The sequence below is a fragment of the Sorghum bicolor genome, chromosome 9, assembly GCF_000003195.3.
Source record: "Sorghum bicolor cultivar BTx623 chromosome 9, Sorghum_bicolor_NCBIv3, whole genome shotgun sequence".
NCBI lineage: Eukaryota > Viridiplantae > Streptophyta > Magnoliopsida > Poales > Poaceae > Sorghum > Sorghum bicolor.
Genome location: NC_012878.2, coordinates 48873230 through 48890143, shown reverse-complemented (window position 1 = coordinate 48890143; position 16914 = coordinate 48873230). Strand labels below are relative to the sequence as shown.

At 41.9% G+C, this 16914-nt stretch overlaps 1 protein-coding gene across 3 annotated transcripts in view; it reads right to left on the bottom strand.

The window, feature by feature from the left end:
- Nucleotides 1-15277, bottom strand: part of LOC8076941 — a 37189-nt gene extending 21912 nt beyond the window's left edge. For all 3 annotated transcript variants that reach the window (XM_021447719.1, XM_021447720.1, XM_021447723.1), the window contains exon 1: nt 14769-15277. In XM_021447719.1, the coding sequence (XP_021303394.1) occupies nt 14769-14996 (228 nt within the window). In that variant the 5' untranslated portion in view covers nt 14997-15277. The remainder of the gene's footprint in view (nt 1-14768) is intronic.

Here is a 16914-nt window from a genome sequence, read left to right as displayed (position 1 = left end):
CAATTACCTCCTAGAAAGTAATTGAAGAAATATATATTCATATATTTTTTAAAAAATAGAAAATTTTAGGAAGAAAATATCTTGTGATCATATCCAGCATGCATGTGATTTGTGATCTACTCGCTCCATTATGTAATATAGTGTATTTTAGCATTTAAAATTCGTCCTCAAATATAATGCATTCTCGAGGATAAAACCTAATTTTACATTAAATATTTTCCACTTGTCAATCAATCATTGTTAACCTCGTTGATGATAGCAGCTGCTTAGGAAATAAAATGAGGATACATGCGTCTTTCATTTTCCCTCTTAATTTATCTTAAAAATTTTACAATGCATTGTATTACAAGACAAAAAGAGTAGGATCATAATGTGATTATTAGAGTAATGTTCCATGAAAGTCTTGTCCTAAGACTAAAATATACTTTGTATAAATTTATACAAACAGAGACAATGCCATTTATGGAGTCTCTCCACTCGAAATACCTGACTCCCCCCACCTACTCTGTAACATCCCAAAAATTCACATTCAAAAATCACTCGCATTAAAAAAATTATTTTCAAAATATATTTCAAAAACTATAAATCATTTGAGCTCTATAGTATCTCCATCTAATTCTTTTTCCATCCATTCTAATTATCCATCTTTAAATATAACCTGCACCGCATGGCATGAGCATCATATGTCCGCTACTTATCCCTCTTGCTCGCTCGCTCTGCCCGATACCCGGCAACGGCGCGTGCGCCGACCCCACCACCATCAGCGCCGCAGCGCACTCACGCCCGGCCCCCTCGCCGAGCGCACTCGCTCGCGCGCGCACCGCGGCATGCGGGCCCCACCTCTTGCCTTTTCCCGCGCCTCTTTTGCTGTACAAAAAGATAGCAAGTACCAGCAAGCTTACATGCGAGAAAACATAGCAGTGCACCTACACGAATATATATCTCATGCATGCATGCAGGACAAGCATGCCACCGTCCATTTGCATGCACCTGCATGCAAAGGACATGGTGATTAGGCACCGTCCATTTGCACGCACCGTGCATGCAAATGAGACATTGCCATTTGCATGAAAATTAGGCACCGTCCACCGTCCTGTCGTCCTGTGTAGCCATGCACTACAGTAGCAATTCTAATGGCACGAAGCTGAGCACCAGAGGCATAACCTCACTCCTCTGGCTATAAAAAGCCAGCCTCGGGTGCTCACTCTCACCACCCGAGAAACACGTTCACTCACTCGCTCACTCACTCTCACTTCGCGTATACCGTATACGGCCATACGCACAAGCTGAGCTCGACTGTCGTCGCAAGACGAGGTGAGCAGCTCATGAGCATCTCCTTGCTCTTCTCTGTCTTTCTGTAGTATTTTTCTGTATTTTTCCTTGTATTTGTCTGTACCAATTCACTGCCAAGAACTCCACGAATAGAACCATGACATACAAAAGAGCTCTAATGACCCCTGCTAATTTCTCTCTAACCATGCATGTGGGGCCATAAGCATTAACTCCAAATAGTACATGCATGCATGCAACATGCACTACCAGCCAAAATTCATCTCGTGAAGCATATATTTCTTAATCATCGTTAGCCTTTTTCACATGATTAAATCCCGGCATTTCACAAATGCCGCATGCTAACTCTGATTTTAATAATTCTTTTTTTCTAAATTCATCTAAAATCATGACCTACCTCCCATATTAATTTCATGATTTTTGGAGCTCATTTGAATTTATATGATTATTTATCTGTGCCTGTTGTCTGTGTCATTCGTCGCGTATTTTAGCTGGCGGAGTGAACGAGCCGGAAAACGAGAACGTTGGAAACGAGTACCGCGAGTTTGACGCCGAGGACCCGGACTGTCAGCAGGAGTTTGCCGAGGACGCCGACGGAGGCAAGTCCAACTGATCCCCTTTGATGCATATTGATCCTATTTTTAAACACAACCCGTAGAAGTCGTTTTAAATATTACATGTACGATATATGTACGAAGTATTTTCGCTGCTTAGTTAAAACCTGTTGAATAGCCATCCTTGAATTGATATTACCCGATAATTGTCTTGTTCGAACCTAGGAACAAATAATATGCTATGACAGAAATATTATTATTTAGTATGCTTAGGACTTATTACTCATCCTGGATACTCATCGCTATATTTTATCAAATATAATGATTTTAAAAGTAAAAGGTGTGAGTGGTGAAAATAAATTGTGGGTATTGTGAAAGGGTTAATGAACAAGTTATAGATGTGATTACTATGGAGATGGGGCGGATGAGATCTCTTTTGGGGATGCCCTGGTGTTGTGGCTTATACCTTGCGGGGTTAAGCGTGAAGATATCCGCCTTGTCTCGATTAAGGACTGAGTTGATGATTCATCTTGCCTAACTCATTTATCGTACAACCACTCGCCTTGCATGGGAAAGGCTTAGTCTAAATCCCTCTAGTTAGTATGGCAATCACCTGGAGGCAGGTGTGCAACGGGACACTAAGTGATGTATGTGAAATTGTGGAAATATATGAAAAGAGCTTTGTGAATTATTGTGGTATCATGAGATGTGGCCTTAGTGTTCCCGTGGTGAGCGCCATTACATAGCTATGGAGGGTAATGACTTTGATGGATCTGTGCTTGCACGACGGTGTAAGTTATGGTATCCTACTTGTGGGAAAAGTGTACAACCTCTGCAGAGTGTAAATCTATCTGGATAGCCGTGTCCGCGGTCTCGGACGGGTTATGGTTTGGTTTCAACAACTAGATGGGTTGGGATGAGTGAAAACATGTGAGAGAGTGTGATTTTGGAAATAAATGGTTGACTGCCATTGTGTTGTAGGAACAAGGGTTCAACAACACTTAAAATTGTGATCAAACCCCCATTTTCAGAAATACTATCATATGTGGAAAAAGAGGTCTTTTACAACAGTATTTGTGAAATGAAACCTTGCATGTGTAAAAAGATAGCTTTATGCAAATAAAACTAAGCCTCATCCTTGATTTATCCATATACATATATACTGTTATCCCCTTCCGTAGGGTAAGGTTGGATTTGCTGAGTACTTTGTACTCACCCTTGCTTTATTAAACAGAGGAAGATCCGGACTTCGATCCCGAAGTGGCGTTCGAGTAAGGTCGTGTCTGCACCCAACTAAGCCTGTGGCATTGGGACTCGTCAGATGTTCGATGGCGATATCGTTTGTTTCTGGGTCCTTTGGACCTGTGTTGTATTTTGGTGTCTTATTATTATAGCGTGCCTTCCTTGTCCACGCTTTCCAAGACTACTGCGCTGAAACTTATCTGATGTAATAAATATGTTACTAGCCTCCTGGGACTAGTATTGTATCACATTTGAGTTCCTGGTTTACCAGGGGCGCTTCAGGTGGTATCAAAGCCGTAGTTGGCTGTAGGACGCGACCTTAGGCTTTTCTGGACCAGTATTTTACTAAATAAACATATTTTACAAAAGTTCTTACCCTCTTCCCTCTATTTGAAAAAAAAATATTTACTCTCATCTATGTCTCTCAGATGGCCGAAGGAGTTTGGACCAGCAGTTACTGTCTAAGTGTAGAAGGCTTTCCCAAGCTCTTGTATGCTACCATGCAGAAACTTGGAATCAAGGATCGTCCAGAATATGAAGGCAGAGAATATGAAGAGCATGAGACCGAGCGGTGTGAAGTTACCGTCTATATTGGGAAAAGTGAGGACTTCCCTAACATAGCTGAAGCTTGGAGTATGACTGCGATCGGATTTCGGTTTGCAGATACATATCAAGCCGTCGCCCGCAAAGCCTTGAGGTACCTATGCCAGATCTACGAGAAGCCCATCACCCGTACACCTATGAGGTTCTTTCCACCCGACGAAAAAGACCGACCAGTTTGGAGGACCCGCATGGAGCTCTTGCAAGGACGTTACTCACTTGAAGATGACCCAACTGTGGTATTCATGACCACGTACCTTCTTGCTCTAGATAAGCAATATGATGAGCAGGCCTCGGAGTTAAGAAAATGCATCCATCGTGCGCAGGAAGCCAAGATCATAGTTAGAAAGCTCCATGTGCAGCTTGCAGAAGCTCAGGCCCAAGCAGCTGCAGCCGAGAGTCGTGAAACCACCATTGCTGAAGTCTTAAAGGCAGCTGAAGACCGCCATGCTCAGGAGTTGAAGGATGCCTACCTTATCACCAGGATCAAAAGAAGGATGTTAGCAGTGGAAGACCAAGAGCCCATAATCCTAAAAGGAATCCCAATCATGTCCCTAAAAACCAAAAGCAAGATGGACATAGAAGGGCCATCAGCTCCCCCACCCACAGAAGCCTCTCATGAAGCTTTAGAGTTGGAGCCCAGTAAGGAAGAAGGATTTCCCCTCCTCACCCAGCCACCACCAAAGGAAGACGGTGACCCACCTCTTAGTCCAAAAGAAGAACCACAAATGCCGGAAGCATGATCCTCCTCAACACCAAGGGAATGAAGCCGTTCTGTCCGAAGAAGTTGAAGAATAGTAACACCTAGTTCCTCCTTATGTCTTGGGGAAGTGAAGTTTACTTCACTTTTGTTCAACCCCCAAAGTAGATGAACCGTATTGTAGTACGCTTATTTCCTCCATTACTATGTTGTAAACCGCCCTCTTATTCAAAATATATATTTGTGCTTGTTGGTTGTGCTAAATAATTGAGTGCTCTATGTTGTTCCCTTACGGGATAGCAAGTCTTAAGACTTGCACCTTTTTAAAATATAACGCCTTAACAAAAAAAAACAACATCACTCAATAGATCTAACCCTTATCTAATGCTTTCTCATCTTAACCAACAGATGCCTCCCAAACCAGCTACCCGCTCTCAACCAAGTGGTCGTGCAGCTAGTAGACAAAGCCAAAATCCAAAAGGAAGTCAAGCCAATGCAAATGTGGATGGTATTCATGAAGATGAAGTGAGTCAGACTAGGAACCATAATGAAGGAGATGACTTGCCCCCTCCTCCAGTAATTGACTTGGCACAAGTCATGGCAACTCAGACTCGCCTTCTGGAGACCTTGGCTCAAGGCATGAACCGCCCTAGGAACAACCGTGGAGCCGGAGTCCAAGACAAGATGACTGAGTTCATGAGGCTTAAGCCACCCACCTTTACTGGATCTGACAACCCCATGGAAGCAGATGATTGGCTTAAGGTGATTGAAAGAAAGTTGGACACAATCCACTGTGATGGAAGGGATAGAGTTCTGCTAGCATCTCATCAGCTGACAGGAATTGCCCTTTCTTGGTGGGAAGCCTATAGTGGAGCTGTGGACAATGCCAACACGATCACATGGGAAGAATTTGTGGATGAATTCCGCCGGTACCACATTCCAGATGGAATCATGAAGCTAAAGGCTGATGAATTTCGCAACTTGAAGCAAGGAAATAAAACCCTGAGTGAATACATCTTCCAATTCACTGAGTTGTCTCGCTATGCCCCAGAATTGGTCAACACTGATGCTAAGAAGCAGACAAAGTTCATAGAAGGATTGACCTGTGAGCTTAGAACCCTCATGACCCCACAGATCTATCCAGACTTCAACACCTTGATGAACAGGACCATTCTGACTGATGTGGCCAAGACTGAAGAAAGGAAAGAGAACAAGCGCAAGTTTCTAGAGCGCAAGGTTCAAGATGGTGCTAGATCCCAGAGGCTGAAAACCTTTAGCCAACCAAGCCAGCGGACTCAAGCCCCAATGCAGTTTCGCTCTCCTGCTAGTGTCTCCAATAACCAAATGCAGTCATCATATCAGCCCAAGACAACCTATCAGAATCAAACTTATGGCAAGACTCAACAGAACAGCATTGGTCAAGTCACAAACAATGTTAGGACTTGCTTTAATTGCCATGAGACTGGACACTACATCGCCAACTGTCCCTACAAGAACAACCCACCAGCAGTATCCACTCAGTCCCACACTGTTAATGGACCAAGACCTGCAGTGTCTGGAGTCAACCGTGGTTTCCCTCGCAACAATAGCAACACCAACAATAATAGCCAGATGATGAAGCAACCTCAACAATCCTATGGTAGAGCCCGTGTCAACCATATTCATGCTCAGGATGCTCAGACTGCTTCAGGAGTGGTACTTGGTGAGTTCTTAGTCGATTCAGTACTTGCAACAGTATTATTTGATTCTGGAGCATCACATTCATTCATATCATCAAGTTTTGTTGAGAAGCATCAAATACCCACAGTACTACTAAAGTTACCCCTAATAACTCGAACACCTGGGTCTGACATCAAATGTCATCTTGGTTGTTCAAATGTAAGGATCATTCTAAGTGGGGTAGTTTTCTTAGGAGACTTAGTAGTGCTCAAGTCCAAAGGAATAGATGTTATCCTTGGAATGGATTGGTTAACCAGACACAATGGAATTATTAGTTGTGCAACCAAGGAAGTATCATTAGTTAACCATGAAGGGATTAAAGTGAAATGCCAAACCCGAGGGTCTAAAGTTAATCCAATGGTCTTCAACTTGGATGCAAGGACCATAGAGGAAGTACCAATAGTGCAAGAATACCCTGATGTATTTCCTGAGGAACTACCTGGAATGCCACCAGATAGGGATATAGAGTTCATCATTGATCTTATCCCTGGGACTGCCCCCATAGCCAAGAGACCTTACAGAATGGCTCCGGCAGAGTTAGCTGAACTGAAAGAGCAGCTAAGAGAATTGCAGCAGAAAGGTTATATTAGACCTAGTTCTTCACCATGGGGAGCACCAGTCTTGTTTGTGAAGAAGAAAGATGGAAGTATGAGGATGTGTGTGGATTATAGGTCCCTAAATGAAGTCACCATCAAGAATAAGTATCCCCTGCCAAGGATAGATGACCTTTTTGATCAGCTTAAAGGAGCCAAGTATTTCTCTAAGATTGATTTGAGATCAGGTTATCACCAGCTCAAGATCAAGAATAGTGATGTTCCCAAGACAGCCTTTGTAACCAGATATGGACAATATGAGTTTACAGTGATGTCCTTTGGATTAACCAATGCCTCTGCCTATTTCATGAACCTCATGAATAAGGTATTCATGGAAGAGTTAGATAAGTTTGTTGTAGTCTTCATTGATGACATACTTATCTACTCTAAGAGTGCTGAAGAACATGGGCAACACTTGAGAGTAGTGTTGGAAAAGCTAAGAAGACACAAGTTGTATGCTAAATTCAGCAAGTGTGAATTTTGGCTTGAGAAGGTTGCATTTCTAGGCCATATCTTGACAGCTGAAGGAGTTGCAGTTGACCCTGAGAAAGTAGAAGCTGTCTCCCATTGGCAGCAACCCACCAATGTGAGTGAGGTTAGAAGTTTTCTTGGATTAGCTGGATATTATCGAATGTTTATAGAAGGATTTTCCAAGATAGCCAGACCCATGACAGAGCTTCTTAGGAAGGATAAGAAATTCACTTGGACAGAATCATGTGAGAAGAGTTTCCAAGAGTTGAAGAAGAGACTAACAACAGCACCAGTGTTAACCTTGCCAGACATTCACCAAGATTTCATCATATACTGTGATGCCTCAAGACAAGGTTTAGGATGTGTTCTCATGCAAGGAGGAAAAGTGGTTGCTTATGCATCTCGTCAGCTTAGACCTCATGAGCAAAATTACCCTACCCATGATTTGGAGTTAGCAGCTATAGTACATGCTCTCAAGATTTGGAGACACTACCTCATTGGAAACAAGTGTGAAATCTACACTGATCACAAGAGTTTGAAGTACATCTTCACACAGTCAGACTTGAACCTAAGGCAAAGAAGATGGTTAGAATTAATCAAGGACTATAACCTTGAGATTCATTACCACCCAGGAAAGGCCAACGTGGTAGCAGATGCCCTAAGCAGAAAGTCATATGGTCAGCAGTTGGTGCCTAAGAACACTCACCTACAAGAAGAGATAGCACAATTGAACATGCATATAGTACGCCAACCTCAAAATGGCAGTCTAATGGTGCAGCCAACTCTTGTGGAAGAAATCAAGCAGACACAACATAAGGATAAGGATCTGATGAAGATTCGTGAGCAAACTGGAGAAAATAAAGCTCCATACTTTAGAGTGGATAACAAAGGAGTATTGTGGTATAAAAACAGAATTTGTGTGCCCAAGGAGAGAAAGTTTCAAGAATTAATCCTTGATGAAGCCCATAACTCAGCTTATTCTATCCACCCTGGTGCCACCAAGATGTACATGGACCTAAAAGAAAGATATTGGTGGAATGGCATGAAAGCTGATGTGGCACGATTTGTTGCACAATGTGATGTATGCCAAAGGGTTAAAGCAGAGCATCAGAAACCAGCAGGCTTGCTCCAGCCATTGCCTATTCCTGTTTGGAAATGGGATGAGATAGGCATGGATTTTGTGAATGGATTACCCAAAACTCTGAAAGGAAATGATTCAATATGGGTAATAGTGGACCGCCTTACAAAGGTTGCTCACTTCATACCTGTACGCACCAAATATAGTGGAGACAAGTTAGCCCAGCTATATGTGGATAACATAGTCAAATTGCATGGTGTGCCAAGTAGGATTGTATCTGACCGAGGTACCCAATTTACCTCTAAGTTCTGGAAAAGTTTGCATGAAGCTATGGGAACCAAGCTAGATTTTAGCTCAGCTTATCATACTCAAACAGATGGTCAGACTGAAAGAATAAATCAGATTATGGAAGATATGCTAAGAGCATGTGTGCTCACGTATGGTAAAGATTGGGAGAAAAGCCTAACTTATGCAGAGTTCTCCTATAATAATAGTTACCAAGCTAGTTTGGGCATGTCACCTTTTGAGGCCCTATATGGAAGAAAATGTAGAACCCCATTGATGTGGTCAGAAGTTGGAGAACGAACTTTGCTTGGACCAGCCCTTATAAAAGAAGCAGAAGATCGTGTAGCTGAAATCAGAGAAAAATTGAAAGAGGCACAATCACGTCAAAAGAGCTATTCTGATAAAAGAAGGCGGGAGTTAAGTTTTGCAGTTGGAGATTTTGTGTATGTCAAAGTCTCTCCTATTCAAGGAACTCGAAGGTTCCAAGTTAGAGGCAAGCTAGCACCACGGTATATTGGACCATATCAAGTATTACAGAGGATTGGAGCTGTAGCCTATCGTGTTCAGCTACCTGAAGAAATGTCAGAAATACACAATGTGTTTCATGTCTCCCAATTGAAGAAATGTCTCAGAGTACCAGAGGAACAAATATCGCCAGATACAGTTGATTTACAAGATGACCTAAGATATCAAGAAGTGCCAATAAAAATCCTAGACACAGTCACCAAGCAAACTCGAACGACCACAGTCCGAATTTGTCGTGTTCAATGGAGTAGACACACAGAAGCAGAAGCAACATGGGAAAGAGAGGATGCCCTGAGAAAAGAGTTTCCCCATCTATTTAGGACCCAGCCGAATCTCGAGGACGAGATTCCTTTTAAGTGGGGTAGGTTTGTAACATCCCAAAAATTCACATTCAAAAATCACTCGCATTAAAAAAATTATTTTCAAAATATATTTCAAAAATTATAAATCATTTGAGCTCTATAGTATCTCCATCTAATTCTTTTTCCATCCATTCTAATTATCCATCTTTAAATATAACCTGCACCGCATGGCATGAGCATCATATGTCCGCTACTTATCCCTCTTGCTCGCTCGCTCTGCCCGATACCCGACAACGGCGCGTGCGCCGACCCCACCACCATCAGCGCCGCAGCGCACTCACGCCCGGCCCCCTCGCCGAGCGCACTCGCTCGCGCGCGCACCGCGGCATGCGGGCCCCACCTCTTGCCTTTTCCCGCGCCTCTTTTGCTGTACAAAAAGATAGCAAGTACCAGCAAGCTTACATGCGAGAAAACATAGCAGTGCACCTACACGAATATATATCTCATGCATGCATGCAGGACAAGCATGCCACCGTCCATTTGCATGCACCTGCATGCAAAGGACATGGTGATTAGGCACCGTCCATTTGCACGCACCGTGCATGCAAATGAGACATTGCCATTTGCATGAAAATTAGGCACCGTCCACCGTCCTGTCGTCCTGTGTAGCCATGCACTACAGTAGCAATTCTAATGGCACGAAGCTGAGCACCAGAGGCATAACCTCACTCCTCTGGCTATAAAAAGCCAGCCTCGGGTGCTCACTCTCACCACCCGAGAAACACGTTCACTCACTCGCTCACTCACTCTCACTTCGCGTATACCGTATACGGCCATACGCACAAGCTGAGCTCGACTGTCGTCGCAAGACGAGGTGAGCAGCTCATGAGCATCTCCTTGCTCTTCTCTGTCTTTCTGTAGTATTTTTCTGTATTTTTCCTTGTATTTGTCTGTACCAATTCACTGCCAAGAACTCCACGAATAGAACCATGACATACAAAAGAGCTCTAATGACCCCTGCTAATTTCTCTCTAACCATGCATGTGGGGCCATAAGCATTAACTCCAAATAGTACATGCATGCATGCAACATGCACTACCAGCCAAAATTCATCTCGTGAAGCATATATTTCTTAATCATCGTTAGCCTTTTTCACATGATTAAATCCCGGCATTTCACAAATGCCGCATGCTAACTCTGATTTTAATAATTCTTTTTTTCTAAATTCATCTAAAATCATGACCTACCTCCCATATTAATTTCATGATTTTTGGAGCTCATTTGAATTTATATGATTATTTATCTGTGCCTGTTGTCTGTGTCATTCGTCGCGTATTTTAGCTGGCGGAGTGAACGAGCCGGAAAACGAGAACGTTGGAAACGAGTACCGCGAGTTTGACGCCGAGGACCCGGACTGTCAGCAGGAGTTTGCCGAGGACGCCGACGGAGGCAAGTCCAACTGATCCCCTTTGATGCATATTGATCCTATTTTTAAACACAACCCGTAGAAGTCGTTTTAAATATTACATGTACGATATATGTACGAAGTATTTTCGCTGCTTAGTTAAAACCTGTTGAATAGCCATCCTTGAATTGATATTACCCGATAATTGTCTTGTTCGAACCTAGGAACAAATAATATGCTATGACAGAAATATTATTATTTAGTATGCTTAGGACTTATTACTCATCCTGGATACTCATCGCTATATTTTATCAAATATAATGATTTTAAAAGTAAAAGGTGTGAGTGGTGAAAATAAATTGTGGGTATTGTGAAAGGGTTAATGAACAAGTTATAGATGTGATTACTATGGAGATGGGGCGGATGAGATCTCTTTTGGGGATGCCCTGGTGTTGTGGCTTATACCTTGCGGGGTTAAGCGTGAAGATATCCGCCTTGTCTCGATTAAGGACTGAGTTGATGATTCATCTTGCCTAACTCATTTATCGTACAACCACTCGCCTTGCATGGGAAAGGCTTAGTCTAAATCCCTCTAGTTAGTATGGCAATCACCTGGAGGCAGGTGTGCAACGGGACACTAAGTGATGTATGTGAAATTGTGGAAATATATGAAAAGAGCTTTGTGAATTATTGTGGTATCATGAGATGTGGCCTTAGTGTTCCCGTGGTGAGCGCCATTACATAGCTATGGAGGGTAATGACTTTGATGGATCTGTGCTTGCACGACGGTGTAAGTTATGGTATCCTACTTGTGGGAAAAGTGTACAACCTCTGCAGAGTGTAAATCTATCTGGATAGCCGTGTCCGCGGTCTCGGACGGGTTATGGTTTGGTTTCAACAACTAGATGGGTTGGGATGAGTGAAAACATGTGAGAGAGTGTGATTTTGGAAATAAATGGTTGACTGCCATTGTGTTGTAGGAACAAGGGTTCAACAACACTTAAAATTGTGATCAAACCCCCATTTTCAGAAATACTATCATATGTGGAAAAAGAGGTCTTTTACAACAGTATTTGTGAAATGAAACCTTGCATGTGTAAAAAGATAGCTTTATGCAAATAAAACTAAGCCTCATCCTTGATTTATCCATATACATATATACTGTTATCCCCTTCCGTAGGGTAAGGTTGGATTTGCTGAGTACTTTGTACTCACCCTTGCTTTATTAAACAGAGGAAGATCCGGACTTCGATCCCGAAGTGGCGTTCGAGTAAGGTCGTGTCTGCACCCAACTAAGCCTGTGGCATTGGGACTCGTCAGATGTTCGATGGCGATATCGTTTGTTTCTGGGTCCTTTGGACCTGTGTTGTATTTTGGTGTCTTATTATTATAGCGTGTCTTCCTTGTCCACGCTTTCCAAGACTACTGCGCTGAAACTTATCTGATGTAATAAATGTGTTACTAGCCTCCTGGGACTAGTATTGTATCACATTTGAGTTCCTGGTTTACTAGGGGCGCTTCATACTCTCAGGTCTTATTTGGATGCGCATGTATCTACTTTAATCCACATGTATTGGAGTGGAACTTAGTTTAATTTCCACTTCAACCTGCTTCAACACATGTGGATTGAGGTAATATGAGCATCCAAGCAAGCCTTCAAGTGTGGTTTTGTTTTTTTGTGAACATGCCTTAGCATGTTTTTTTCATCCTACTCATTCTATAAATGATTGGGAGACTTTATTTGTCATCCACTTTATAAGATGTTCTTAATAGCAATGTAGTTCGATTGTAAAAAAAAGATGCAAAGAAGAAATTTCCATATTCTTACAAAATTTGGATATTTTTCATAAAAATGATTACATTCTAAAAAGGACATGCAAAAGCAAAGGTCACCTAGCGTAGCGTAGTTGCAGGATTAGTTATGGGCCTATTTGTATTACCAGACTAGAGTTTGATTCGTCATTGGATAATAGGTTAAATATGGGCTAATTATTTTTTTAATGAGTTCTACTCATCAATTAGCCTCTATTAAGTTTTTGTTAGACCATAATTAGTTCAAGTTTAGGTCTTCTATTTGGCATCCAAAACATGGACTAAAGTTTTGTTTTGTCCGTCCAAACACCTCTTAAGTCATTGATGTGTATTTGGCATTATTAAAAACAGGCTGAAGTCGATATTGTTAGTGGAGACTGATGAAACAGACAAACTATCACCATATTTAATTTCCTCCTTTTTATATAAAATCCCTCATGTTAGCCGCGTGCTGTCAACCATGCTTACTCGCTTGTATATGGTCTCCTCGCGACACGAAACCATATCTCTCTTGCAATTTTGCAAAGGTTAGGTGCAATAATTTGCAATCTTCTTGCTCTCGGAAACTTCCAGTTGTTGGAATTAGTGACGTCTCAAACTACCAAATTAACCTGCAGCTAGCTGTCTTGCTCTCGGGAACGTCAACCACTAGTACATCGTGACTTATGTTGTGATGCATGTCGTTCTCCTATTTGCTTTGATTTCTTCTAATTTCAGAGATTTTTCTTACTGTGCATAAAGTACGGACGATTTTTCTTCCGTGTGCATAAAGGCACATAGCACTACAGAAGTACAGCCGTTCCCGGTTCTCGACAGAGTCGTCAGAGAGTCGTCAACAGAGAAATATCGATTTCCCAAATGGGATCGAGCGACGATCACGATCTGGCCTGGGTTATATATACAATGCCTTCTCCTTCCCCTGTTTTAAGTGAAAATAATCATACCGTACCGTACCTTTTCTAGATCAGTACGATCATCAACAGAGGGGGAATCTTCTACATGAATAATTAAAACAAAGCATGATTTTGTTTGACGCATGGCACTGTCATTGTTCAGAGCAAATATACATATACTCAATATACTCGATATAGCAGGTGCAGATAAGACAGCGATGGAGCATCTACCCTTTGAGCCTTTGACTAAATAAATGCTCTGTAATCTGTTATCTTTGATTACAAAGAGAATATTTGGCGACTGGCGTCTTTTGCAATTGGAACTAGGAAGCTTGTCCGTCTAGTATATATTATGGGTGTGTTTGGTATAGTTTCCACCAGCTTCAGCGAAGGCACGCTTGTGATATTGGTGACCTATCAAAGACATCACAAACGTAGCCAAAAGTACGTTTTACGGACGATCGAACGTTCATTGAGAGATGAACAATGTTTCACGCAGACATCAAAGAATCTCGAGCAAAAAAAGGTCACAAATAATTCACAATGTGACAATGATAGACCTGAAACACTCTGCCGATAGACGATGATCGGATGATGATGTGATCTCGCCACTCGCCAGCGTCCAATCATATCATCCTCCTGCGGTCGTGGTCCCTCTACGTCTATAGTCGTCTACTATACTAGCCAGTCTATAGGCAACAAGGCGGCTTTGTTCGGACGTGCAGTCTTGCACAGGTTGATCACGACGGAGATGGAATCAATCGCCAGTTGCCACATGCCAGGTCTAAGCTAGCACAGTCGCTTAACGCATCATATACTATAGATGCTTGACTACGAGCATGCATGCACGCAGTAATTGTTTTAATCAAGCTTGCAAGGCAAATTGAATAATAATAATCAAAGTGTACTTCCTCCGTATACGATTTAGAAGTCGCATAGAATAGTGATACGGTCTAAAAAAACACAACTTTAACGTTTTATTTGTATAAAAGTATTTAGAAAAAATGATATATGTATATAATCAAGACAAATCTATTCATATATAATTTTTACATTTGCAAACTCAATAATTTAAAAGTTATTGATGATTTATATTCTCAATGCTTAATCCAAATTTTATTCAAAACGACTTCTAAATCTGATATGGAGACGGTATGCGCATAATGCGCTTATTATTTTCTTGCTCTTGGAAAAACTTGCATCGTCGTCCTAGGCTCCTAGCTACTCCCGGATGCAAAGCTTGAAAGCTACAAGGACGACGGACGAGGACCCTTAGGCGCTAGAGATCGAGGTACGTACCTTGAGGTCGAACTCGGAGCGGTTCTGCTTGAGGATGTAGAGCAGCGCGAGCAGGTCGTCGGTGTCCATGTCCGTGTCCACCAGAATCCGATGGGGCGTCGCCGCCGCCTCTGCCGCGCCACCGGAGACGGCGGCAAAGACGACAGTCGTGGTCACCAAGGCCATCAGAAACGCCACGGTCGTCCTCCTCGCCGGAGGCAACATCTTCTCCATCCTCCACCTCTCCATATAGCAAGCAGAGCTCGATCTGTTAGCACTATACGACTATAGCTAGCTACTGGAGCAGTAGTGTACTAGTGTCGTCGTCGTCCATATGCCGCCGACGACGACGAGAGGGGCATAGAGAGAGGGAGGGGAGGACGGAGACGATCAATCCAGGAGGGCAGCCTATAGCTAGTACGGAGTAGCTGGCTAGGGCAGGACGCAGGAGCGGAGCGGGGCGACAAGAGAGTACACACGACTGGGCCGGGCCACGTTGTTTATCGGGTGCGTGCTCTGCTCATTTCGTCTCATTTCGGCACGGATATAGCGTTTAGAATTGTGATTATTTTTATAGTTAGCGGACGTAGAGGAGAGACAAAAGTAAAGACTATTTTATTATATATTTTTATTTTTTTTATGTATTATTGGATCTATATGTTTTTCTCACAGATTCTTAAACTACGTGAAATAGATCAGCTATTTGTCTACTCTCTCCTACTTTTTCACTATTCACATCATAATAGCTAGCTAAATAGTTAGTTGTTAGGGCGCTCTAAGGGGCAGTTTGCTCTTGTACAGTATACAGTTAATACTAGCTAGTAGTTATTTGCTGATAAAAAAAATAACTAAGATTGTATTTGAATCCTCAGCTAATAAACTAGCTAGCTAATGTTGAACCTATCACCTAGTTAACAATTAGTTGTTAGAGCATGTTTCGATGAGTTAGGCTAGTCTCAATGCATGTTTCATGAGAGTGTCATGCACATTAAATAGAGTGACACATAAGCAAAATTGCTGACTTGGCAGGGTTATTAAATGAAGGAGTTTCATCAGATGAGAGAGGAGTTTCATCCCCATGAAACTCATCTGGCTCGATTACCTAGTTTAGAGTCTTGGTAACTGTGCCATGAAACTATGATTGAGACTGGCGTTAGGACTAACTATTAGCTGGGCTAAAAATTTATTAGCTCAAATTTGCTGAGGTTAGTCAACTAGTTGGAAGCTTAGTTAATAAATTAGGCCACCTATTAAAGTCCCCTATGTTTGGATGGACCAGTAGAATTCTTAGTTGGCTAGTAATCAACCCTTGGGATCCAAATAGGTCCTTAGATGATTTCTTCTATCTAACACGGCTAATAATCAGTTGGATGGGTCCAAAGTCCAAACAAAGATTTAATCCGCATACATGAGCGAGCAAAACACCAACAGTACTGGTGCAAACCAATCTACAACTCTTATAAAGCTAAACCCTACTAGATGAATTCTCTCTTCATACAAGGTGTCAACATCATTCCCCACTAAGTGACCCACTAAATATTCTATTTCTTCATGCAAGGTGTCCACATCATTCCCCAACAAGTCCATGTCATCCCATATTAATTACAATAAAATACATGCAAATCAAATTTATATGTATACATACATAATAGACTGAATACCATATAGTAATGTTATGTATATAATGATTTATTTTTAAGAAATTTCCGCAGCAACGCGCACGGAATTCACCTAGTACATAATATACAAAAGGTATAGATGCATGTCACTCCCTCCGTACAGAAATGATAAGTATATTTAACATGGGAAATCATTTACAGTAGATTTTAACCTTTAATCTATATATAACTTGTTAAGTCTATGTCTATTGCTACGGGTAAAACATACCTATAATCTCATAATATACGACAACACATGAGAAAAAACCTCATACATACAACCAAATACTGAAATTGAATCCAGATCTAGCAATCTAAGTGCACCAACGAAACCTGACTTGCCCAGGACAACGACTACCTCTGGTGCTTGTGAGCCCGCATGTTACTTGGCAGAGCATTGTGCTCCTTTGTCCAGAGTACAACGTTTATTTTTTAAACTTTAGAAAAAAAAATCCAAAATACGACCTATTGTCCAGATAACTCACTAGACTATTGTTTGGTTTAGTTTA